This window comes from Eptatretus burgeri, chromosome 13 (assembly GCF_056783735.1).
Source record: "Eptatretus burgeri isolate ZD-2024b chromosome 13, Ebu_testis_v1, whole genome shotgun sequence".
NCBI classification, from domain to species: Eukaryota; Metazoa; Chordata; class Myxini; order Myxiniformes; family Myxinidae; genus Eptatretus; species Eptatretus burgeri.
This window is the reverse complement of record NC_140973.1, coordinates 2,175,588-2,200,940: the sequence shown is the minus strand read 5'-3', so window position 1 is coordinate 2,200,940 and position 25,353 is coordinate 2,175,588. Positions and strand designations below refer to the sequence as shown.

The window sequence follows — 25,353 nt, the reverse complement described above, 5'->3', positions numbered from 1 at the left end:
ACCTGGAGTGGCTTTATGCCTTGTTTGGGGCGATTTACATTTCAAAACAACACTCTTTGTATCCCTAAGTTTTCCTATTTTACAAAACATTTTGTTTAAGCGATGCAATTAATTTGCTTACATTTTAAACAACTCAATGTCAAGAGAAGTTGTATTTTTTTATTATTATTATTATCAGCATTGTATAGTGTACTTTTTGTCTTCAATAAATATTGGTTCATACATCTCAAAAATCCTCATAATATAGTCCTTGACCAGCTTTTGAATGTTTCCAAGTGCTTAATCATCTGCAATGCTTGATAATGAGACTAAAACGAGTTTCCAACCCAAAATTAAGGTTAAAAAATAATAATTCGGTTCCAGAGTTCATTTGAAGTTCTTTTTGGCACGAAGGATGTGTAGAACACCTGATTGCATGTTTCCACGTAACATAAATGCCTCATGCAATAATCTTTCAGCACGTGCAACTCGTGCACCTTCAGGTCTTTATTTTTTGCATACTCAGTTGAGGCTCGTATTAGAGCCAGCAGACAGAACATATAACAAAAGGAGCAGGAGACAAGAGGGGGCAAGAAAGGAAAGCACAACAGCAGTCAGGAATGGGGACATCAGATCTGTGGAAGAAAGAGGGATGGGGCAGGGTACACAGGGTAAACAAAATGGACACGACAGGGACTTTGAGGAAGGAAACAGGGAATTTGAAGGAGGTGGGTTTGGGTGGGTTAACGGAGGTAGAAAAGATCATGGTTTTGGATGGGGAAAGATAAGAGATAGTGGTGAACAGCTGTTTTGAAGACCTGGAGGCAAGAGTGGGATTGAAGAGAGTGTGGGAGTTTGTTCCAGTGGTGGGAAAAAAAGAGTAAAGGTGATCAGTGATTCTTGATTTTGGTAGTTTCACGAGAAGGGGGTTTTTGGCAAACCTTAAGCACCTTGAGGAAATATATGGGGGGGGGACAGATCACAGACAGAGCTGGGGTGGGGGGGGAGCAGGGGGAAGGTTGGAGAGTAGACGGTGGAAGACAGAAAGACCACCGACGTGTCTGGGGTGAGAGAGTGATAGACTCAATGACTCAGTTTCATCACGGGAGATACTAATGATTCTAACACAGAGATTAATCTGAACACACTCATACAAAAAACACACCAATACATTCGTTAACATTCCATTAGAAAGTTCAGTGACTAGTCCAGGTTTCCCCTTGAAAGGTATGATGGCTGTCCAGTGTGCACGGGTTAACAGAAGAGGGAATGAGTGATATTCTCCAGTCTGTGTCCAGGGGCCCACAAATTTTGGAAGTGGAAGTGTCATGATTGCTGAAACCTTCGCACTGATTTGATCCGTGCACATGGCAATTTGACGGTAGATCCATACATCGATGAGATCTTACATCAGGATGTGTTTCTTACACTTCAACAACATGGTCCAGAAAATCATGTTTCTGCACGATAATGCTCCTGATCACACGCTTATTTGAAGGAGGAATGTTTCTGTCAATGCCAAGGTTAATGTCTTGACACTGTGGCCTGCCACCTTTCCAGATTTAAATCCAATTTAACATCTCTGCGATATGTTTGATCGTCAAATTTGAACCTTACCAAGACAGCCACAGACCCTCGATGAGCTGAAACAGGAGCTGATTTGGGTGTTGGCTGTTGGATGCCATTCCCCAGGCTCAGGTTGGAGTGCTCACACAGTCAATGTGGCCACGGTGTAACTCAGTGATTGTTGCAAGAGATGGCATACCCGGTGTTGAGAATGATCCTTCCAAGCTGGATTCCTATATGAAAACATTCACCACAATGCAACATTACATGATTAGGTCACAATGAAATGGACTGGATCTCTTCTACCCTTATTGACCCCATTCCCAAACACTCCCTTTTTCCAAGTTATTGTGAGTTTTCCCCCTCTCTCTCACCTCTCTTTATTTGTTGATCATCATCCATCCCCACTTTCACCTTCCTCATCTTGCTGTGTTTAATTTTGCTTGTGTGCAGCTTGTTCGCTCCATGTGTCCTTCTCCCCCTCCCCTTGATCTCACTCTCACTCTCACTTCGACTCTGTTGTTGGTGTTTCCCCTTCTAAATGTTCCATTCCATTCTGCTCTTGCTCTTCCACAAGCTTCATCCATGTGTATATCAGATGTTGTTTTTAGTTCTGGTGTCACAGTCACCCTCCCCACGAGCAAGCCCGACCATGCGTCAGGAAGCACTGGGTTACACGTTACCAGTGGCAGTTCCAAAAGACTGACAAAAGACTTGTTTTTTATACAGGAGCATATATACTCATACATACATTCATACATACATACATGTAATTAGTCAGCATTTATTTCCTTCAGAGGTTTGCACCTCATCTGTGCATCATAAATCGCTTTAACAACCACCACGTATTTTTATTATATATATATATAAATATATATTTTTTTTTAATTGAATTTCATCATAAACAAGGGTGAGAGCCATGAAATGTGAAGGGTTACAGAGAAAAGGAAGAGGAAAAACTAGCAAAAGCTTCACCTAGTTCTGAAACAAGGAAACCTCTTCACAGGACCACTATGCAGGAAGGGGTAACGAGGCCAGGAAGAAAAATCAATTTTCCAATCCCCATTGGATATTTTTAAGGAGACACCATATCTGTCCTGGATGGCTGTTGGCTCCGGAAAGGAGCTCATCCGCCGTTTATCAGATGTTGTTTTTAGTTCTGGTGTCACAGTCACCCTCCCCACGAGCAAGCCCGACCATGCGGCAGGTAGCACTGGGTTACATGTTACCAGTGGCAGTTCCAAAAGACTGACAAAAGACTTGTTTTTTATACAGGAGCATATATACTCATACATACATTCATACATACATACATAAACAAAAAGAGCAATCTTGCCAGGACTTGTTTTGTGTGGTGTTTGTGTAGTTTTGTGTACTGGTGTGTTATGCAATTAATAATAGACATAAATAGAACTGCCACTTTGTAACTGATGGCAGTGATGACCGGGTACCAAGACATCCCGCTTTAATGCAACACCGCTTTGATCGGGCACCTGACCCTGACCCATGACATTAATTATTATTCAATTTAATTCAGAATGGGATTAAAATAAATTATATTCAAAATCAAATGGAAAACCAAATAGGTACAGTCCTGCATTGCAGTAATCAGGTCAGGTCAGGTATGGGAGCATGCGCCGGAGCAGCGTGTCACTATGTCCACTTTATGGCGGCACTCCAGAGGCCTCCGTCTGCCCATCCCCCAGACATGACTGGCCCATCCCCATCACCTTGAGATACCGATCAACCTGCTGCAACCACGAGGCATGTGGTCGGCCCATTGGCCTCCTCCACTCACGAGACTCCCTCACTGAGATAATCTGGTGAGCAGGATCAAGAAAATGAGTCACATGTCCATACAGCCGCAACTGATGCTCACGGACTACACAGGTAACAAATCTCATTTGAGTCTCTCTCAGCAACTGCTCGTTGGACACAAAGTCCGACCAGCGATAGCCAATGATTCTCCGAAAAGACCTGGTACCAAAGGAATTAAGTCTCTGTCTCAGATCCCTGGTCAGAGTCTAAGTCTCGCATCCGTAGAGCAAGACGAAGTACCAAGGACCTGAACATTCGGACTTTCGTCCTCTTGCACAGGTACCAACAGTGCCACACCTCATGATCCAGTGAATACGTCTATTGACCTCTGGCTCATAGCCAGTAGAGACCTGAATATCATTGCCAAGGAAAGTGAATCTCTCCGTGACCTCAACATCCTCACCACAAACAGGTACATACAGGACAGCAGCATCCAAGATGTCATTGAATGCCTAGATCTTAGTTTTGACCTAGGAAACCCGTAATCCCAGCAGCTCCGACTCCTCGTTCAGCACCTCCAGGGCCCTCAAAACGATATCTAGAGTCTCCACAAAGGTGACTGCATCATCTGCAAAATCAAGGTCAGAGATCTTGACATTCCCAAACGATGCACCACAGCTGGATCTCTCCAACATCCTCCCCAGAATCCAATCCATACAAGTGCTGAAAAGTGTGGGGGCCAGTACACACCCCCTGACAAACTCCAGTAACAACTGGAAATAAGTCGGAGGAGGTATCACCACATCTCACAGCACTCTCAGTGCCAGAGTATAGTTCAGACATCAATTTGATCAGTTTTGGTGGCACCCCACGAAGACCAAGAATCCTCCAGAGGGCAAACTGATTCATTTAATCGAACACTTTGGAGAGATCAACATAGGCTGCGAGCAGCCCCTGGCAAAACTCTCATCTGCCTTCAGTGAGGACCCAAAGAGCAAGGATACAGTCAATCGTTGACCTCTTTGGTGTTAAGCCTGACTGCTCTGGGCGCTGGTGCTCAAGCAGATGGTGGCGAAACCTATTAAGAATTATCCGAGGAAAGACGTTGCCCGGCACTGAGGGCAGCGTCACCCCTTTGGTAGTTGTTGCAGTCCTGGTTATCACCCTTCCCTTTCCAGAGAGGGACAACAAGGCCCCTCTTCCAGTCAGTTGGGATGATGCCTGTGTTGCAGGCAGAGCACAGAACTGCATGCCACGACATGAGCACAGCACTTCCATCAACCTTGAGAAGTTTAGCATGGATGCCACAGATCCCTGGAGCTTCACAACCAATTCAACCGGTTGACTGCTGCCTTTGGTCCATAGTTCATTGGAGGATCAACAGTAGGGATAGTAACATCCGTGGCATCCAACCGGCCCAGTGGGACTTCACTTCAAACTCCTCTGTCAAGAGCCCACCACCCTCCGCTCTAACTGCAGTACACCAAGGGATGGACTTGGAGGAACACAATTCGTGAATTCCTCTGCAAGCAAGATGAGTCACCTGACCACAGGTGATGCTCCACCCCCCCCCCCCCCGAACAGATTCCTCGCACATCGGCCTCCTTGTGCACCCTCAGCGTATGTAAAGTTTTACGCCTCAACTCCCTCAACAGCTCAGCTCTGTGACTCTGGTCAATGGAATCCAGTGTCCCTCGAGAGACAAAATTCTTCTTCGCCCTGCAGTGAGTTCCAAGACATCCACTGGCAACATCAAGGGTGGTGGTCTTGAAGGCACTCCACAACTATTCAGGATCCCCTAAGCACCCAGACCCCCCAAATTGCCACTCAGCCTGTTCACAAACTCCTCAGCTGCCCTCTCATCATTGAGCTTGTAAACATCTAGCCTCGGCTGGGATGGTATGATTCTCTTGGATTTACGCTGCAACTTCAGAGTTGCTACAATAAGCCTGTGGTCGGTATTGAGGAACTGAGCACTCCAATAGACCCTGCAGTTCTGGATCATCCTCCAGCAACCATCAACAAGCACATGCTCAATCTCCTTTGCCCACACCACCAGCATTGGGATACCAAGTCCTGTGATGAGCATGTGGGCACAGAAACCCTGAACCAGCCACACTAAGTCCATGACTTCTTGCAAAGTCAAATAACATTGCTATTCTGGTTCACAGTTCCAGACCCATGGGGTCCGACACATGTCTCATAACCATCCCTTCACGGTGAGATCACTCGCCTCGTTGGGAGCATATTCAGAGACCAGGGAAATGACACCCAAGAAGTAACGAATCCTTCCTCTCATAATACGCTTGTTGACCGGTGTTACCTCAATTATCATTGGAGTCAGCTTATTGGACACTGCTACAGCAACTCCTTGGGCATGGTAACCATCAGAGTGCCCAGACCAATAGTAGGTGTAACCACCCGCCATGATCTCGCCACTATCCAGTCTCCGAACCTCAGAGAGAGCTGCAATCCCGATGTCCAAATGCTTGAGCTTAGATGATAACAGAGACAGGTGATCATCCTCTCTTCGGGATGAGACATTCCAGGCACCCACCAGAAGGGAACGCCTCAGGTTAACCCAAGGAGACCGCCGTCTGGTGGACGACACCTCAGCACCATCCCGACACACACTACCACAATCTGACCCTGGAAGGTTATCCCATGGTTTCCCTCCTATCATCAAAGATTGGGGGTCCTGAAGGCTTTGCCCCAATCCTATCATCTGGTGAGTTGCCGTGCGTAGGGCAGCTACACAGCTGGTACTCCCACGGAGTGGGTTTTCAATTTTCTTTGCGTTTTTCTTGTGTTTTGCGGAGTGAAGGGTTTTACGGTGGCCGGAGTGAAAATCCTGCCACCATCCTCCTCATAATAATAAAAATGTAATCCAACTGCCTGAGGACGTCCACCAACACAGTTGGGCACTAGATATGGATGGCCGTTGGCTCACACAGAGTATCTCCACCCTTGGAAAGGTTTTGTTTTTAATCCTGCTGGGTGTCCGTATCCATACACCCTCCTGGTGGGGGAGACGGTTTAGTCGCCGACAAACCGACCATGAAACAGGTTAGTACAGGTTTACATGGTACCTACAGATCTAATCTGGCCTGACCTGACAATAAGCTGCAACTTCAGAGTAATCGGAAGTAACCCAAACAAGCAAAAATCAAAGATGGAGGCATCAGGAGGAACCTGAATAGGATTTGCATTTCAGCTGCTCCTCTGCTACCCTCAAACCTGTCCAAGCGCAGCTAAGTGAGCCTTCTACAAACCCCCCCCCCCCCCGATCAAAATAATTAATAATTCTAGCTGTCAGATCCTGGATCCCATCAGGTTTCAATTTAACACACATGTTCCCCATGATGACGAGATCATAATTATGAAGTTTCACATTGATCGATGAAGCGGTTCAAGAAAAAGAATTTTTGTAAGATATTTGCTCAATCCAATATGGCTGCCAGGCCATGTGACCTATCAATTATTTGTGAACAGACTGGTATCCCCAAAGCTTGGGGAACATTTGTGTGAAGTTTCCCCTCGATCTGTCCAGCCGTTCTCGAGATTTACATCGGTTTTTGGACAAATCAAATGTGGCTGCCAAACCATGTGACCAAACCATATGCATGAACATTTTGTTCAACATGGATAGGCAGTCATACATGTAAAGCTTTGATCTGTTCAGCCGTTTCAGAGAAAAAGATTTTTGAAGGTTTTTAACAAAAAAAAACAATACGACTGTCGGATCACGTGGCATATGACATCAATCTTTTTCTGTGGACCAATTTATCCTGAGATGACCTTCAAAGATTTTCCTACTGATTGGAATGTGGTGTTCTATGTGTGCACTTCAGACCTCAAAATGAAGGCACCTATGACATCATAAAAAATACACCTGGGCACACCTGGTAGAATAATGATATCATACTGAGGAAGAATTAAATGTGTGATGGAACCAGGAAAATGTACCGATAGACCAATGTGATAACAAATACCTATTTTGGGGAGCAACGTCCCACCCCCGCCCCTGTAATCCCCTTTCAACCCTGGTTTTATAAAATAGCGTAAACAAACGTTGGTACGTCACGGGTGATGAAGGTTGTGGTCAAATTTCATCGAAATTGTACGTGTGGTTTCAAAGAAGAAAACAAATACATACTTTGCGAGGCATCCTCCCCGTCGACCCCCTTAGACCCTGATTTTTTCATGGCGTGAACAAACTTTACATCAAAGGTGATGAAGGTTGTGGTGAAGTTTCATCAAAATTGTGTGTGGAGTTTCAACAAGGAAACAACAAAGAAATCCAACACAGGTGGAGGTCATTCAGCCCATCATGCCTGCGCGAACGCCACACCAACCCAAGATCCAAGAAAGAAAATGCAAAAAAAAAAAATGTTTCTAATTAATGAAAGAAAAGAAAAATTTGTATTTTTTTTTCTTTTCTTCCCCTCGGAGAGGGGGCATGGGTTTGGTTAAAAACACACATCAACCACACAACCCCCCTTAACAAGACCCCCACCAAGAGCTCTCCGTACACAATCGCCCATCAATACCCAAACTACCTAAAAGTCTTATCAACATCCCCATACCCCTCCATCTCCATAACTTCCAGGTACCTATCTAATTCGAATTTAAACTTATCTACTTTTTCTGCTACCACTACCTTTCCAGGGAGACCATTCTATGCATTAACTACTCTCTGAGTGAAAGTCCCCTACCTTACTACGGTCTTAACTCTCCTCTTCTTTACTCTCAGGCTGCTCCCCCTGGTCCCGTCACTGTCTACTCTGGTGAATAATTCATCTTCACATATTTTATCACATAATGCTAATAGAGAGCGAGTTGCCAAAAGTGTTATGGACCTATGCAGTGCAAACAGCAGCTGTCGTGAGGAACAGATGTTTTAGCAATCGCACAAAACAGACGCCTTACCAAATGTTGACAGGAAGACGGCCTAACATGTCTCGGATGCAGAAGTTTGGCTCAGTGTGCTCTGCCTATAAGCAGGGCAAAAGAAAGATAGACTCAAGGTGTGAGAAAGGTATCTTTGTCAGGTACGACAAGAATAGCCCAGCCGACATTGTCTACTATCCTGACAATAGGAAGGTGAAAAAGCACAGACTGGTGGAGTTTGTGTCCAAAACAGTGTTGGAGCAGCAGACACAGACTGACAAGATGCCTGTTGATGATGACGACGATGACTTTGGAGTGCTGAATAGGGCTAGCAATAGGGCTGAATAGGGCTGACTTCTGGGCCTGAGATTAACAGCCAAGCACAGACTAGTGAGACCAAACAGGAGTCTACACGGTACCCTTCTCGATTGAGGAAGAGACCAGAGTATTTAAGAGACTATGTATGTGATGTGGATAGTGATGATCAGGCACTGACTAACATAGACTATTGTTACAGATTGATGTGTAATGTACCTCTAACCTTCAGAGAAGCTGTGACCTCAACTAACTCGAAGGAATGGGTCAGTGCGATGGATGAGGAAATGAAATCACTGAGAGAACATGACACATTTACTCCGACCAGCTTGCCTGAGGGTAAGTGTGCAGTGGGGGTACATGGGTATATATGCGATTAAAAGCAATGTTGATGGATCCGACAAGTACAAGGCACGGTATGTAGCTAAAGGATACAGTCAAAAGATGATCATTGTGTTTACACAAGGAAAACAGAGAATGAGAAAGTGATTGTCATCATATGGGAGGATGACTTGGTTATTGCTGCGGGTGATGAAGAAGCACTGAAGGTTGTGAAAGAGCTGCTCAGAGCAAAATTTCAGATGAAAGACTTAGGTAGACCGAAACATTTTCTTGGTATTGATTTTGACCAGTGTGATGAACGTGTGAAAATGTCACAGAAGAGGTATGTGGAGAAAATGCTCGAGAGGTTTGACGTGCAAGATTGTAAACCTAGAGCGACAGCTTGTGAACAAAAGTTGAATTACACTGATGGTGCAGAAATAATTAGTGCTGCCAGAAAATACAGAGAGGTAGTAGGTAGCCAAATCTATCTAACTACATGTACTAGACCCAATCTAAGTTTTGAAGTGAGTAAATTGTCACAGTATTTTAGTGAGCCAACAGAAGAGCAGTGGACGACTGTGAAACATGTACTAAGATATCTAAAAGGCACAATTGACAAAGTGTGGTGTTATAGGAAATGTGACAATGAGGGACTGGGGCTACGGGCAGACAGTGATGGAGATTGGGCAGCTCATGTTGTTGACAGACGTAGTACAACCGGTTATTGTGTTAGGCTAAATTAGAATGGTCCTTGGGTTTCATGGAAAACCAAAAAGCAGCCAAACTGTTGCATTGTCCACGTGTGAGGCAGAATATATGGCGTTAGCCACAACCACACAGGAGTGTCTGTACCTAGTTCAACTACTAGAAAGTATTGATGGGTGGTCAGTATGCACCACCTAAGATCTATGAGGATAACCAAGGTGAAATAGCGTGAGCAAAGAATCCTGTAAGCAGACAGAGATGTAAGCGTGTTGATATAAAGTTTCACTTTGTAAGATCAACTGTAAATAATGGGAAAATAAGTCTTGAGTATTGCCCAACAGACCAGATGTAATGACAAAACCTGCAACGAAATTTAAGTTAAGTAAATTTGCAAAGTTTATGTTTGGAGACTAACCATGTTTGTTGAAGTTGAGACGACATGATGTCATCTATGATATTTGTTTTTTATTATTTTTATTTTTTTTATGATGATTTGAATTGAAGGAGATAATAATGTGAGAGCAAGTGGGGGTGTTGACACATACGATATGTGTGTGCTCTCAATAATTGATGAAACCAGCCAATATGAAGCGTTGTGATTGTCATGTGACCAGTATACCTGTATACATATATATATATATATATATATATATATATATATATATATATATATATATATATATATATATATATATATATATATACTACTGCACATATGCAATAAATTTCTTCTTCTTCTATTTCCTACGTTGAAACCTGCATGACTGTGTGTGTTTGTTCCTCCATAATGTAATTTCATGGTTTTAAGGCTAGCATTGGGTACAACGCCAGAATCGCTGTACAATGTAGATCTATCAACAAAAGTAATCTGCTGGCACATCTGCAAAAACTTTGATATTCCAGTTCCAGAAAATTTGTGGGAAAATGAACCAAAAGCCATCACTGAAAACATTGAAGTACCGTTCACATACAACATCATGATCCCATCAGGCATGAATATCGAAAACAAAGCATTGTGACCAGATATCATACTTAGATACAAAAAAAATGAGAGAGAAGAAGGCATTGCCAATTGAGGCATTAATACCGGTGATTTTGGACTCAATGATGCAGAAATTAAGAAAATGACCAAATACCAAGACCTCAAGAATGAAGTGAAAAGATGCTGGAAGCTGAAGAATGCCAAAGTTGTACCAGTGAAGACAAAGAACCTCATGGGAATGATGACGAAGAACCTCACAGAGATATTAAAAACCATTCCTGGGAATATCACTACAAAGCAACTACAGTTGGAAGCCGTCCGGGACTCAGTGACGATCATGAAGAGATCCCTCGGTACAAAACTTTGAAAAGAGAAAACTTCACAACTTGGTCCCTGAATCGTGACCCCTTATTGAAATGAAGGGGAATACATTGAGGCCACCCTGGGAGGACTCCATTCAACTATCTGAAACCCACATATGGAGACACACACATACACACACACATACACACATAAATACATATACACATACACAAGCCGGTAGGTGACATGGGTGGTCGCAACATAATTGCTTACTCGTCATACAGTTTTTGACGGACCGGGCTGAAACTTTTTGACAAAGAGGTTGATTATAGTGCGCATAAAAGCCTGGAAGCCCATTTTTGATTTTAGAAATTTTCTTTGGGGGGGGGATTTTTCTAAAATTTCAAAGTCCCGTTGCTAGGCAACGGTGGTGTCCATAGCAACAGTGCTCAAAAGCATAGAACTAGATCCTGGTATGAACCTACCTGTCAAGTTTCATCAAAATTGGTTGACTCCTCTGGACTCCAGAGCTATCCATGACAAACAAACAAATAAACAAAAAAAATGACGGTAAATAGACACCCAATTTTTGAAGGACTACCATTTGAAAAATAAAACCAAAATCAAAAATCGGCTCGAGTAAAATTTTCTAAATATCTCGAAGTGTTTCATTCCGAAGTCTCGTTTCTCCACATTCAAAACTGTAGGACAAGTATTGAAAATACCGTTTGGATTCTTAAAACGTGGTTTTTCAGCTGCTGCATAGCAACGGGTGGTTGCTTAGCAACGAAACTCAAACGTGCACACTCCCATCCCATATGGCACCTGTTCGCCAAGTTTCATCGAAATCGGTTTGCTGGTTTGTGCTGTGGAGCCTCGCGTTGCAGACACACACACACACACACACACACACACACACACACACACACACACACACACACACACACACACACAGACACAGACAGATGGAAAACCTGACAATAAGGGTACTCTAGTGACCACCCAACACACACACACACTCATACATACACACACGCACACACACACACACACATACACACAGCTGAAAAACTCGACAATAAGGGTACTCAAGTGACCACCCAACATACACACACAATACACATACACATACACACACACACACACACACACACACACACACACACACACACACGGAAAACCCGACAATAAGGGAACTCTAGTGACCACCCAACATGCACACACAACACACACACACACATACACGTACACACGCACATATATACACACACACACACAAACATACATAAACACACACACACACACAAACATACACACACACACACACACACACACACACACACACACACACACACACACACACACACACACACACACAACACACACACACACACACACACACACACACACACACACACGCAAAACCCGACAATAAGGGAACTCTAGTGACCACCCAACATGCACACACACATACACACCCACATACACGTACACACGCACATATATACACACACACACACAAACATACATAAACACACACACACACACAAACATACACATACACACAGATGGAAAACTCGACAATAAGGGTACTCAAGTGGCCACCCAACATACACACACAATACACATACACATACACACACACACACACACACACACACACACACACACACACACACACACACGGAAAACCCGCCAATAAGGGATCTCTAGTGACCACCCAACATGCACACACACCACACACACACACATACACGTACACACGCACATATATACACACACACACACAAACATACATAAACACCCACACACACACAAACACACACACACACACACACACACACACACACACACACACACACACACACAACACACACACACACACACACACACACACACACACACGGAAAACCCGACAATAAGGGAACTCTAGTGACCACCCAACATGCACACACACATACACACCCACATACACGTACACACGCACATATATACACACACACACACAAACATACATAAACACACACACACACACAAACATACACATACACACATTTCCTTTTATTAGTACCGTACACGATATATTATTATTATTGTTTTTATTTGTTTTGTTTTCCTTCTTCATGTGGGCGAAGGTGGTTTTTGTGTGTGAATAAACAACAACAACCACACAATGGATGATATATTTGATGATTTTCTTCTTCAGAATTCGTGAATCATGATCAGGAACATTGTTGAAAAAGGCAAACGAAATACATTTTGTTGTAACTGTAAATACAGGAGATGATTTGAGGAAAAACAAACGAATGCAGGTGAGTTGTGTTCTTCTTGACTTTCTTCTGCTTCTCTTATTATTTCTCTTCCTCACGCTTCCTTCTCCTCCTCCATGGGAGGATTTCCCTGACACAGTCTCCAAACATATTCCTCAACTTATGCAATCCAACACTCACTCCATCCCATATTTTTTCCACTCTTCCCCTCTCTCCCTCGAGGGTACTCAACAACCTTTCACATTTGTGTACCCAGTAACAATTTCATTGAAAAGGGAATTCCAGGTTGTTGTTCATGTCCTACATATCCAACCAGGCTTAATGGTTTTGGCAGAGTGGTGAGATGATTGCAAACAGATGACTTGATCATCTCACAATTGCCAAATGAATGTGGGCCCCGGCCTCGCCGTGCCATTCTCCAATACTTCATCGTCTTCGCTTTCTGGCCGGTTGCCCACACCATCACAAGCCTTCCAGTTCATCGCACACTGCACAACTCTCATTGCAATTCCAGCCAAACGTTTTCCTGCAGGATTTCGAATTGAACTGTTCGGCCTCTCTGTTTCCTCAACCCCCTCCACACACTGTTCACTCTCATCCCATCCTTTTAGAACTCCTCCTCTCATACAACCATAACCCTTCCCTTTTCCTCATTCTTTGCTCACTCAGTTCGTTTCTGACTTTTTCCATCCAGCTGAAACAGCATCATCTTTGTGCTGCTCATCATTGCAGTACCCTTCAATGCGGTATTTAATCCTTTTAAACCTTCTCTCTCTGTCTCTCTCTCTGTCTCTGTCTCTGTCTCTGTCTCTGTGTCTCTCTCTCTCTGTCTCTGTCTCTGTCTCTGTCTCTGTCTCTCTCTCTCTCTCTCTCTCTCTCTCTCTCTCTCTCTCTCTCTCTCTCTCTCTCTCTCTCTCTCTCTCTCTCTCTCTCTCTCTCTGTCTCTGTCTCTGTCTCTGTCTCTGTCTCTGTCTCTGTCTCTGTCTCTGTCTCTCCCTGTCTCTCCCTCTCCCTGTCTCTCCCTCTCCCTGTCTCTCCCTCTCCCTGTCTCTCCCTCTCCCTGTCTCTCCCTCTCCCTGTCTCTCCCTCTCCCTGTCTCTCCCTCTCCCTGTCTCTCCCTCTCCCTGTCTCTCCCTCTCCCTGCCTGTCCCTCTCCCTGCCTGTCCCTCTCCCTGTTTCTCCCTCTCCCCGTCTATCCCTCTCCCCGTTTCTCCCTCTCCATGCCTCTCCCCCTCTCTGTATACATTGTGTTTGCAATGCAAATGAGGGGAAATGAGATCCAATAATAAAATACAATAAAATGTTGCCATGATGATGTTGCAAAATCGAGTTATTTAGTGATGAAGATTTGATGAACATTAAAAACAAGAGCAAAAATTGATTTGCAATACGTGTCCCCTACTGGTCCCAATGAAAAAGAAGAAACTCTCTAACCCACCATGTTTCATTTCTATATGTGGAGGCTTTATCTACCGGGCGTAGTGGCGTGCGCCTGTAATCCGGCTACTCGGAGGCTTGGGTTGGAGGATCGCTTGAGGTCAGGGGCTCTGTGCTGGGCTGCGCTATGAGAGGGTGTAGGGCAGCCCGGAATCATGGCAAAACCCAATCCTTATCCCTGTGTCGTAAGAGGCGACCAGGGTTGCGTCAGGAAGGGCATCCGGCGTAAAACCTGTGCCAAATCAATATGCAGATCATAACGGATGATCCGCTGTGGCGACCGCTAACGGGAGCAACAACAACAACATGTAGAGGCTTTATCTATTTCATGTTAAAAATCACACCTGTGTCCAAAGGAAGTGGTTCAGTTTGGCATTTTTAATATTAAATAGACAAAGCCCAGAAATGAACCAAACCCTTTAGAATTACCCTTCCGAACCCTTTAAATCCCACCAGAATTACCTTTTAGAACTCTTTAAAATTACCCTTTACCACCCATTAGAATTACCCTTTAGAACCCTGTAGAATTACTAGTGGGCCCGTTCATCCATCAGACCAAATTCTCATTGGTCTTCAAGATCTTGTTGCATACCTGCCGTCTGCACTGTTTGAGCATTAGTTTGCCTTTCACCAAGCTGTCAGTTAAAAGTGAGATGTTGTGGTATTTGTGAACAAGTATTAGTAAATGCCTGTAAATGAACGATTAAAATTGATGGTTACATGTTATGAGTTTCGTTCCGCACGGATCGGTAAATTGTAATATAAACTGCTTGATGTAATGAGCTACATTTGACTATAGATCTTTTGATATCTATAGTCTATATAGTATTGAATGACAGATGGTAATGTATATCTATAGTCTATATAGTATAGATAGTATTGTACTGTAAACTGCTTGGTGAGATTTGTGAAGGAGCTGGAACGTTCTCAGATAAAACTTCCAGTACGGACGAGAATTGCATTTGCTGGAAGGCATGGGATTGTTCTGTGATACTATATAAACCTGCGAGAGGGAGGTGTAGAGAGACGGGTGACATGTGATGAGAGGTGTGTTTCGATCATCTCCGCACTCGATTTAACTCTGATGAGTGAATGAGGTGTTAATGTCCAGAGCAGTTGTTAACGCGTGGAGCTGATTATAACCAGGTTGATGAAAAATCATTAAGATTTTGTATTAGGAAAGAATTCCTTTGAGCTCTTCAATCATCCTGGATGGGCCAGTGTGCGAGAGAGAATGACGTGACAGCACTCGATCGTTCGACAGCCCTGGAGGACGAGGTGAACACATGTGAGTTGAGGCAGCAGGACTGGGACACTGGGTGGAAACAACTCAACACAGGAATCAGAGTTGGACATTGTATGAAATGGAGACCTTCCTCATTCGACTTTGTATCTGTTTATTTGAAACGCAAGTTTCAAAAACGTTACGCTGTTGATGTGTTCACTTAAACGTTACTCAGAAATAATAGACCCCAACTGACAAAAATCCATTTGATTGGTAGCCGACAGGTACCTTCGTTCATAACCTTGGATTGCAGTCGTGAGAGAACGTGCTGGGTTTGGAACCATGAACATACCTACACCAAAGGGAAAGAATCCCCAACGTGCATGGACTACCGAGATTTTGGCGAATGTGACAGGATCTGTCTGTGGTAAAAGTATGTTTGTACACTGAAGTTTGTGACGAGCCAATTTTCCTGAAACAACTTGCCTTCGCCTCATGGAAGGCAAGTCCAACTGACGGTAAACTCAGTTCCTTCCACAAAGCTCGGAACATGGGTGTGTCTACCCTCAGGAGAGACAGGAAACAACGTCTTCCTCATCTCAAGTCTGAACTCAAACCTATTTCCCTCCTCCAAATACTGGTGGCATCGAGTTAAGTCTGTTTCTGGTGTGTGTTCCCCCTCCATCCCCTCCCTTACCTCAAATCGCCGCACAGCTGACACTGCATGTGAAAAGGCTGAATGTCTAAACTCTGTGTTTGCTTCTAAATCTTGTGTCCCAAACCAATCGCGTTCTGTACCCAGCTTACCCAGTCATACCCAACTGTCCCTGGACTCTGTGTCCATTTCTCCTGACAAAGTGGAGAGCTTTCTGTCAAACCTCAACTCAGATTCTGCAACGGGTCCAGATGGCATCAGCCCACGTGTCCTAAAAACCTACTCCTCTGCTCTTGCTCACCCTCTCTCCGTTATATTCACCCTCTCATTTGCTCAAGGTCATCTGCCATCTGCTTGGAAATCAGCAAACATTACTGCCCTGCATAAAAAAGGTGCAAAAGCAGATCCCTGCAACTACAGACCAATCAGCCGTCTCCCAATCATCAGCAAGGTAATGGAATCCATCATCGCTTCTGACATTAAATCCTTCCTCTTCTCCAACGGCTTGATTTCCGATCTTCAATTTGGATTCAGACGAGGTCACTCTACCCTGGACTTGCTGCTCCTGATTTCCCAACAATGGATGGAGTTACTGAATGCCAGACATGAAATCAGAGCCATATCCCTAGACATATCACTTGCTTTCAATATGGTCTGGCACCCTGCCCTGCTCACCAAACTCTCTTCCTATGGTATCCAAGGACATCTCCACTCATGGCTCACGGACTTCCTCTCCTGTCACAGTCAACGTGTGGCTCTAAATGGAGTTCTCTCATCCCCTCTTCCTATTCAGGCTGGAGTTCCTCAAGGCAGTGTTCTGGGCCCTGTGCTTTTTCTGGTTTTCATCAATGATCTCTCTGACTCTCTGGAAATTCCTCTTTATCTCTTTGGTGATGATGACACACTCTAGAGTACCATCTGTCATTCCTCTGATCGGCAAGCAGCAACCTCTTCACTCTCTGCAGATCTCGAGAAAATTACAAGCTGGTCCAACACGTGGTCCAACACAATCCGGACAAATCTCACACTCTCACTATGTCTCTCCGAAAGGACCGTTTGGAAAATCTCCCCATCTACTTCCTCAACAACAATCTTGAAGAAGTCCTTTCATTCAAGCCTCTGGGTCTCACTATCTGCCATGATCTTTCCTGGGAAAGTCACATTTCTAACCTGGCCTCTGAAGCCATTCGCTGAATGGGCATCCTCCATCATGCAAAGTCCTTCCTTGGCCCACCTGAGCTCCTCACCATGTACAAAGCTTTTATCCACAGCATGATGGAGTACTGCTCTCCCCTCTGGGCTGGTGTACCTGCCTTTCACCTTTCCCGGTTTCACGCCGTGGAAACCAGGGCATTCAGCATTATTGGTATCTTCAGTGATGAGACTGAGCCTGGGTCTCTCACTGCAGGCAGGTCAGTTGTCTTTCCGTCTTCTACTGTCTCCTCTCCGGTCTCACCCCTCCTGCTCTGTCTGCGATTGGTCCCCACCATATTTCCACAGGGTGCTCAAGGTCCGCCAGAAACCCCCTTCTGGTAAAACTACCAAAATCACGAATCACTGTTCACCTTCACTCTTTCATTCCTTCTTTTTTCCCACCTCTGGAACAAACTCACATTCTCTTTGATCCCACTCTTTCCTCTAGATCTTCAAAACAGCTGTTCACCACCATCTCTTATCTTCCCCCATCCAAATCCTCGATCTTTTCTTCCCCCGTTAATTCTCCCCAAACCCACCTCCTTCAAATTCCTTTCTTTCCTTCCTGAAAGTCCCTGTAATGCCCATCTTGTACACCCCTTGTTCCCTGCCCCATCCCTCTCCCTTCCACAGATCCCCTCATGTCTCTGTTCCCCACTGTTTTGTGCTTTTCTCCCACCCCTCTTGTCTTCTGCTCCCTTTGTGATATATTCTGTGTGTTAGCTCTCATATGAGCCTCGACAATGTATACCAAAAAAAAAATCTTGGTCTTTTGGGTGTCCTCGGGAACTTTTTAGCAGCGTTTCGCGTAGCGAACGCTGCTCTCAGGGAGCTTGGAATTCTTCTTCTTCTTCTTCTTCTTCTTCTTCTTCTTCTTCTTCTTCTTCTTCAGATAAAACCTTTTGGACACTTTTATTTACAGGATCCGGATCTCCTTAAATACTAAACACCTGTAAACATCCTCGCATTGAGGGTGCCTTTTGAGAGCATCCATCATGAACTATTAAATATATTCGGACATTTGCTTTTAAGTTTCGAAAAGTTCACGTTACTATTTAAAGATTATTCCATTTAATGTGTTGTAATTTCGTAAATACACTATTTTGTAGTCATGAACGAAGATCGTCCATGATGGACGTGACGTGACGAAATATCGGAAGTTGTTTTTTTTTATTCTTCTTCCTCTTCTTGTTTTTCTTCTGGTGAAGACAAAACCTTTAGGATGCGGCTCTTGGACACATTCGTCCTTGTTGACAGACGGACACATGGAAATGGTAAAACATTGAAGCGGCTTCACGCGAAAAAATAACCCAATGTACATTCATGATACAAAAACATGTGTATGGCTTATGTAATATAATATGGAATAGGCAAAGCCAATAAGCGAACGTAGAATTCTTCTTACATTTGCTTCTTAAATATATCAAATTAAAGTTTTTTTGCAATGAAAAAATAAATATTACCTAAACATGACCTTCACAACAACAACTACACAGCCCAGAACAGGATCTCATCTGAAAAAAAATAAATATTACCTTAACATTACCTTCACAACAACAACTAGACCACTTAGAACAGGATCACATCTGAAAATAAATAAATATTACCTTAACATTACCTTCACAACAACAACTACACCGCCTAGAACAGGATCTTATCTGAAAAAATAAATATTACCTCAACATTATACCTCAACATTACCTTCACAACAACAACGACACCGCCCAGAACAGGATGTCATCTGAAAAAAAAAATCCTCAACATTACCTTCACAACGTCAATTTCACCGCCCAGAACAGGATCTCATCCAAAAAAATTAATATTACCTCAACATTACCTTCACAACAACAACTACACCGCCTGGAACAGGATCTCATCTAAAAAAAATAAATATTACCTCACATTATACCTCAACATTACCTTCACAACAACAACTACACCGCCCAGAACAGGATCTCATCCAAAAAAATTAATATTACCTCAACATTACCTTCACAACAACAACTACACCGCCTAGAACAGGATCTAATCTGAAAAATAAAATCCTCATCATCACCTTCACAACAACAACGATACCGCCTAGAACAGGATCTCATCTGAAAAAAAAATCCTCAACATTACCTTCACAACAACAACTACACCGCCTAGAACAGGATCTCATCTGAAAAAAAAAATCCTCAACATTACCTTCACAACAACAACTACACCGCCTAGAACAGGATCCCATTTGAAAAAAAAAAAATCCTCAACATTACCTTCACAACGTCAACTGCACCGCCCAGAACAGGATCTCATCCAAAAAAATTAATATTACCTCAACATTACCTTCACAATAACAGCAACACCGCCAAGAACAGGATCTCATCTGAAAAAAATTAATATTACCTCAACATTATACCTCAACATTACGTTCACAACAACAACTACACCGCCTAGAAAAGGATCTCATCTGAAAAAAAAATCCTCAACATTACCTTCACAATGACAACAACACTGCCGAGAACAGGATCTCATCTAAAAAAAAAAAAAAAATCCTCAACATTACCTTCACAACGTCAACTACACCGCCCAGAACAGGATCTCATCCAAAAAAATTAATATTACCTCAACATTACCTTCACAACAACAGCAACACCGCCAAGAACAGGATCTCATCTGAAAAAAAATAAATATTACCTTAACATTACCTTCACAACAACAACTAGACCACTTAGAACAGGATCACATCTGAATTTCAAATCGGGATTCCTGCCTTCTCGGGGATCACCCTGGGCACAAAAGAGGCAGTGACTGGCATAATCAAATAAACTCACCGATGATCGCAAAGATGGTTTGTCATTGGATGAAGGAAGATCACCAAGTCTCTTACGGTTGGATTGCTCTATGTAATGAAGGTTTGTTAAACTTGGCGACAGTTCTGGTGGACATGTTGTCCAGGTAGAGCATTAATGTTACTGTGTCTGGCTGTACTTGCTCTATTGATGCCATCACAACCCTTTGCAGTGAGTTGGGAGCTTGGTTGGTCTGACGATATGGATTTCTGGCATATAACACTACTCAGCTTTTCATACATCACGACTCACCCTGGAAATAGAGAGGGTTCACAATAATACAATGAATACGTGCCTTATCTAGTACATAACACTGATGGATCACATACATATATCAATCCATTAGCCATGTTAGCCCTGTTAACATTGCTGGAGCAACTGACATGCGGGGCCACATGCATAGGATCGTCGCATAAAAGTTTCATATTCGTCATAACCCAATATTCATTTTTATACGTACACCATTAACAATATCATGCTTAAAAGTGATTTACCTATATTTATGATTTTGTATGATGTATTTGTCTGAATAGAGTAACAGATATCCTGTGTAGGGATATGCATCATCATGTTTTGACCAGTGTAATTTAATGACAAATGAATGTTTCATTTTATTCATCGATCATACTCTCTTTTACAATTTTTTACTTATAATTTAGCCATTTTTATTGATAAAATTAATTATTTTTTGCAGATTTCCAAAATTCCATGTATACAGTGCCCCAGCTATACACTGGCCTTCTATTTGTGATACCACCAACAACAATAGTCAGTTATCACCACGATAATAGCTTAAATAATGGCTGAAACTTCGATTAAACCGGTTTGTGGCGACCATTTTGAATTTGTGCAAATTCGACCCTGTTCCCAACTGTGTATTCAATTACATTTTGGATATGTTATTTCAGACATATTTCTGAGTTGAATAGTGTTGGAATCATTACTATTGCAATTTGTGACGGGTTATTTCCTCATTTGACTGGACTAATGTGCTCGAAAACGGACTCGTACTCCGCTCGTGAAACGTGCATAGATTTATCCATGGTGATGTCCCTTCGGTCCTCGCTGGCAGCGGTGGATTCTCCATGGATGGTGAACGTCTTCTCACCCGACCCCCCCCCCCCGTTCTCGCTTTCCCGCTCCACCTCCTCACCCTCCCCCACCCCTCTCTCCCCCCCCCTCCCCCACCCCTCTCTCCCCTCCTCCCCCTCTTAGTATTCCAATCAGTGAATCGACGGGTGGTATTTGCTCGTGCTTGATAAGTAACACAAACCTACACATCTGTGTACCTGTCATTGTGCACCTTGACAGAACAAAAGCAATGTCTTCACGGACACCAATCACCCGGTCTCTGCTCCTCCTTGTCCTCTTGCTCCTTGTGGCTGTGACATGGGCCCAGAACCGGCTCAACATTGCGACCATCAATGAATATTATGACGCACTGGGTGATGAGGATGTGGATGATGATGAAGACATGGTAGGCAATTACCATATCAAGCACAGCAACAACTGATTAATTGCTCCCATGACAACGAAGTTGCTGTAATGCGACAAATTTCTAGATCACCACTTTATGCACACACAATATAATGAAATATGTTTTGAAATTGGAATTTTTTTTTTATCAATAAACACATCAAGGGCTCACATGATAGCATGCAAATATGCGCACTCACCTCTGAGCCGTCCAGCTCAGGTTATGTTATCATCCCTGTCTATTTGTTAGTTGTGGAAATCAAACATTTTTCAAGTATATTGGTTGGTTGTGTGCATTGTTCTGTCTGTCTGTCTGTCTGTCTGTTTGTATGTCTATCACCTACAGGTCACAAATTTAAACCGATGTTCACGAAACTTCACTAGCCTGGTGTGTTGGCACAGTGGTTAGGGCAGCGGCTTGGGATCCAAAAGGTCCTGAGTTCAAGCCCCGTTGGGCCACTGAATTAATACACCAGGGGGTTGACTCAGCCTGTCATCCTTCCGAGGTCGGCGAAATGAGTACCAGTGTACTGGGCCGGTGTATACCCCGGTTAAAATAGGTGTACCATATCCCTGTGTCGTAAGAGGCGACCAGGGTTGCGTCAGGAAGGGCATCCGGCGTAAAACCTGTGCCAAATCACTATGCGGATCACACGGATGATCCGCTGTGGCGACCCCTAACGGGAGCAGCCGAAAGAAGAAGAAGAAGAAGAAGTTCACGAAACTTCACTATCTGTAGTTTGTGATAAGCAAGAAGCCTATTGTTTTTGAGGTCAAAAGATCAACATAGGCCAAAGGTCAACAACTTTGTCAGATTTCTAAAATCCTCAGTTTCTATCTGATTGACTTGATTTTTGAGGTGAACTTTGGCAAAAAGGTCGACGTAGGCCAAATTTGTAAATTTGTCAATTTTCATCCGACTGACTTAGAAATTTGAACAGGATTTGCATATTTGGTCACTGCATTCAACCACCAATTCGTTTTTGAGGTTTAAAGGTCAAAAGGTCAATAGGCCAAAGGTCAACAACGAAGGTGAAGTTTCTAAAATCCTCAGTTTTCATCCGATTGACTTGGAAATTTGTTGATGATTTGCATATTTGGTCATTGAATTCAACCACCAATGATTTTTAAGGTCCAATTTGTTTTCTGGATTTTGCAAGAATTGTGCTCTGTATGATGTCGTTCTTTTTTTTTGTTTGTTTGCTTGTTTGTGAACAGGATATCTGAAAAAGTTGTGGACGGATTCAGACGATACTAGAAGGGCACTCGTTGGAGCCCATACTTCCGCCACGCAATGCCTCATCCAGTCGAACATATCGGGCCCAATCAATTTTTGACATATCTTACAATACTGTACAGGCTGTTCCAAAAAGACCTGGACAAATTTGGTTATTAACATATTTAGTACCACAAATGATACAATGATACAGAAACTCATGAAGTTTCCTTTATTTTCAGGTCTGGTGTTTTAATGTAAAATATAATTGGGGACTCCACAGGAGAAAGCTCAGTCCGTCAAATGGTTCATTGAGACGAGATCGGACACACACGTTCAGTGCAATTTCCGTACAAGGTAAGGAAGGAATCCACCATCGTGGACTAGTATCAGAGAGTGGCCCAAGAGGTTTAAGGAGACTGGAAGTTGTCAGAAACAGAAAAGGTCGATCAAGCACAAGTGCAGCAGACGTTGAACGAGTGTGTGAATCATTTCAACAAAGTTCCAGAAAATCAAACCGACACGCATCCAGAGAACTGAGACTACCAACCACCACTGCACATGGGATTTTGCATAAAAGACTGAACCTTTATTCCTGTAAGGTGCAGATTCTGCACCAACTCAAACCAGATGAAGGACCCAAACACAAGACGTTTGCCTTGGAAATGCTCAGTCGAGTGAAGGATGATGAAGATTACCTGGAAAAGGTTATGGTCACAGACGAAGCTTTCTTTCATATATCGGGGAAGGTCAACCAGCACAATGTGAGGATTTGGGGCTCTGAAAACCCCCACATAGTCATTGAACACATGCATGACAGTCCAAAGGTCAATATGTGGTGTGGCCTTCTCCATGACCGCTTGGTGGGTCCGTTTTTCTTTGTAGAGGACACGGGGACCACAATTTACATGAACATGTTGGAAGGATTCGCCTTCCGACAGATTGAAGATCTGCAACCCGATCTAATTTTTCAACAGGACAGCGCTCCCCTTCATTGGGCCTTAATCTTTCGAGCCATCCTGAATGAAAAATTTCCAGGTCGCTGGAATGGCCGAGATGGACCAACCGCCTGGCCCCCCCCCACAATAACCAGACGTAACCCCCTTGATTTATTTATCTGTGGGGGTTTGTCAGAGATGTCTACAACACCAAAGTGGTAAATCTGGAGGATCTTCGTTCTCGGATCACAGCCGCATGCACACTGGTGGACACAAACATGCTGAGCCGAACATGGCAAGAACTCGTGTACCGCCTTGATGTCCTGCACACGACAAACGGAGCTCATATTGAAGTGTATTGTTGGTGTGAACAAACCTTTATGAGTTTGTGTATCACATAAACCAAAGGCTGTCATTGCATGTTTTGGGTTTCTAAATATATTGTTGTGGTTACCAGATTCGCAAACCACCATTCAGGTCCCTTAGGTGAGGTATCTCGGTAAGTGCATGTGTAGTTAGGCCCAAACCCGTTGTCTAGTGGGAATACATGTCATTTATACGTGCTGCGACTCTTTAGGATAGCCGTTTTTCTTTTACTATCTTTATTTTGGACCAATCGCCACCATCACAACCACAACAACAACCACCAACCACAACGCCGCTTCACCACAACCGCCATGACCTTTACCGTCACAACTCGCCACCATCGCATCACCGTCATCTCGCGCCACTCATGGGCACCGATGCTGGACTCGTGTAGGGCGCACGTTGAACAGCGTGTACAAAATCACGGATTTTCTGCTTCAAAAACGGATCAAAAACGACACACGCCCACTTTTTGCCGTCCAATCGGTGAGCGAGGGGCGATTTGGCCCCGCCTCCAGAACGATCGATATATGCAAATTTGTGGATCAAAAAGCCTTCACGCCCACTTTTTCTCGGGCCAATGGGGAGCGAGGTGAAAGGTCAAAGGGAGGGGGTCAAAGGCGAAGTTACGGGGGGATAAAAGGACGGTGTTCGTCAGTCAGAAGGGAGTCAGCAGAACGAGGTCGGAGAGTCAGCAGAACGAGAACGAGGAGTCGGAACGAGAGAGTCAGCAGAAAGAGTCGGAGGGTGGAGAGTCGGAGAGTCCAGAGGCGGAGAGTAGGAGAGTCGGAAGCAGGAGAGTCGGAAGCAGAGGGTCGGGACTTCGCGGGCGGTGGAGCTGCTCGTCGTGTGCGTTGGAGTCGGAGCGGAGGGGGCGAGCTGTGGAGAGGCGGCGACACCAGACGAGGGGGTGCTCGCGTCGT

The 25,353-nt window shown here is 43.9% G+C and overlaps 1 protein-coding gene across 1 annotated transcript in view; it reads left to right on the top strand.

Moving 5' to 3' along the window:
• The first annotated feature begins 13,599 nt into the window (after positions 1-13,599).
• The window catches only part of LOC147013674 (mimecan-like), a 31,952-nt gene continuing 20,198 nt past the window's right edge, over positions 13,600-25,353 (top strand). Inside the window, exons 1-2 of the mRNA XM_085850807.1 lie at positions 13,600-13,838; positions 21,746-21,911. Of these exons, the coding sequence (XP_085706933.1) occupies positions 13,834-13,838; positions 21,746-21,911 (171 nt within the window). The 5' untranslated portion in view covers positions 13,600-13,833. The remainder of the gene's footprint in view (positions 13,839-21,745; positions 21,912-25,353) is intronic.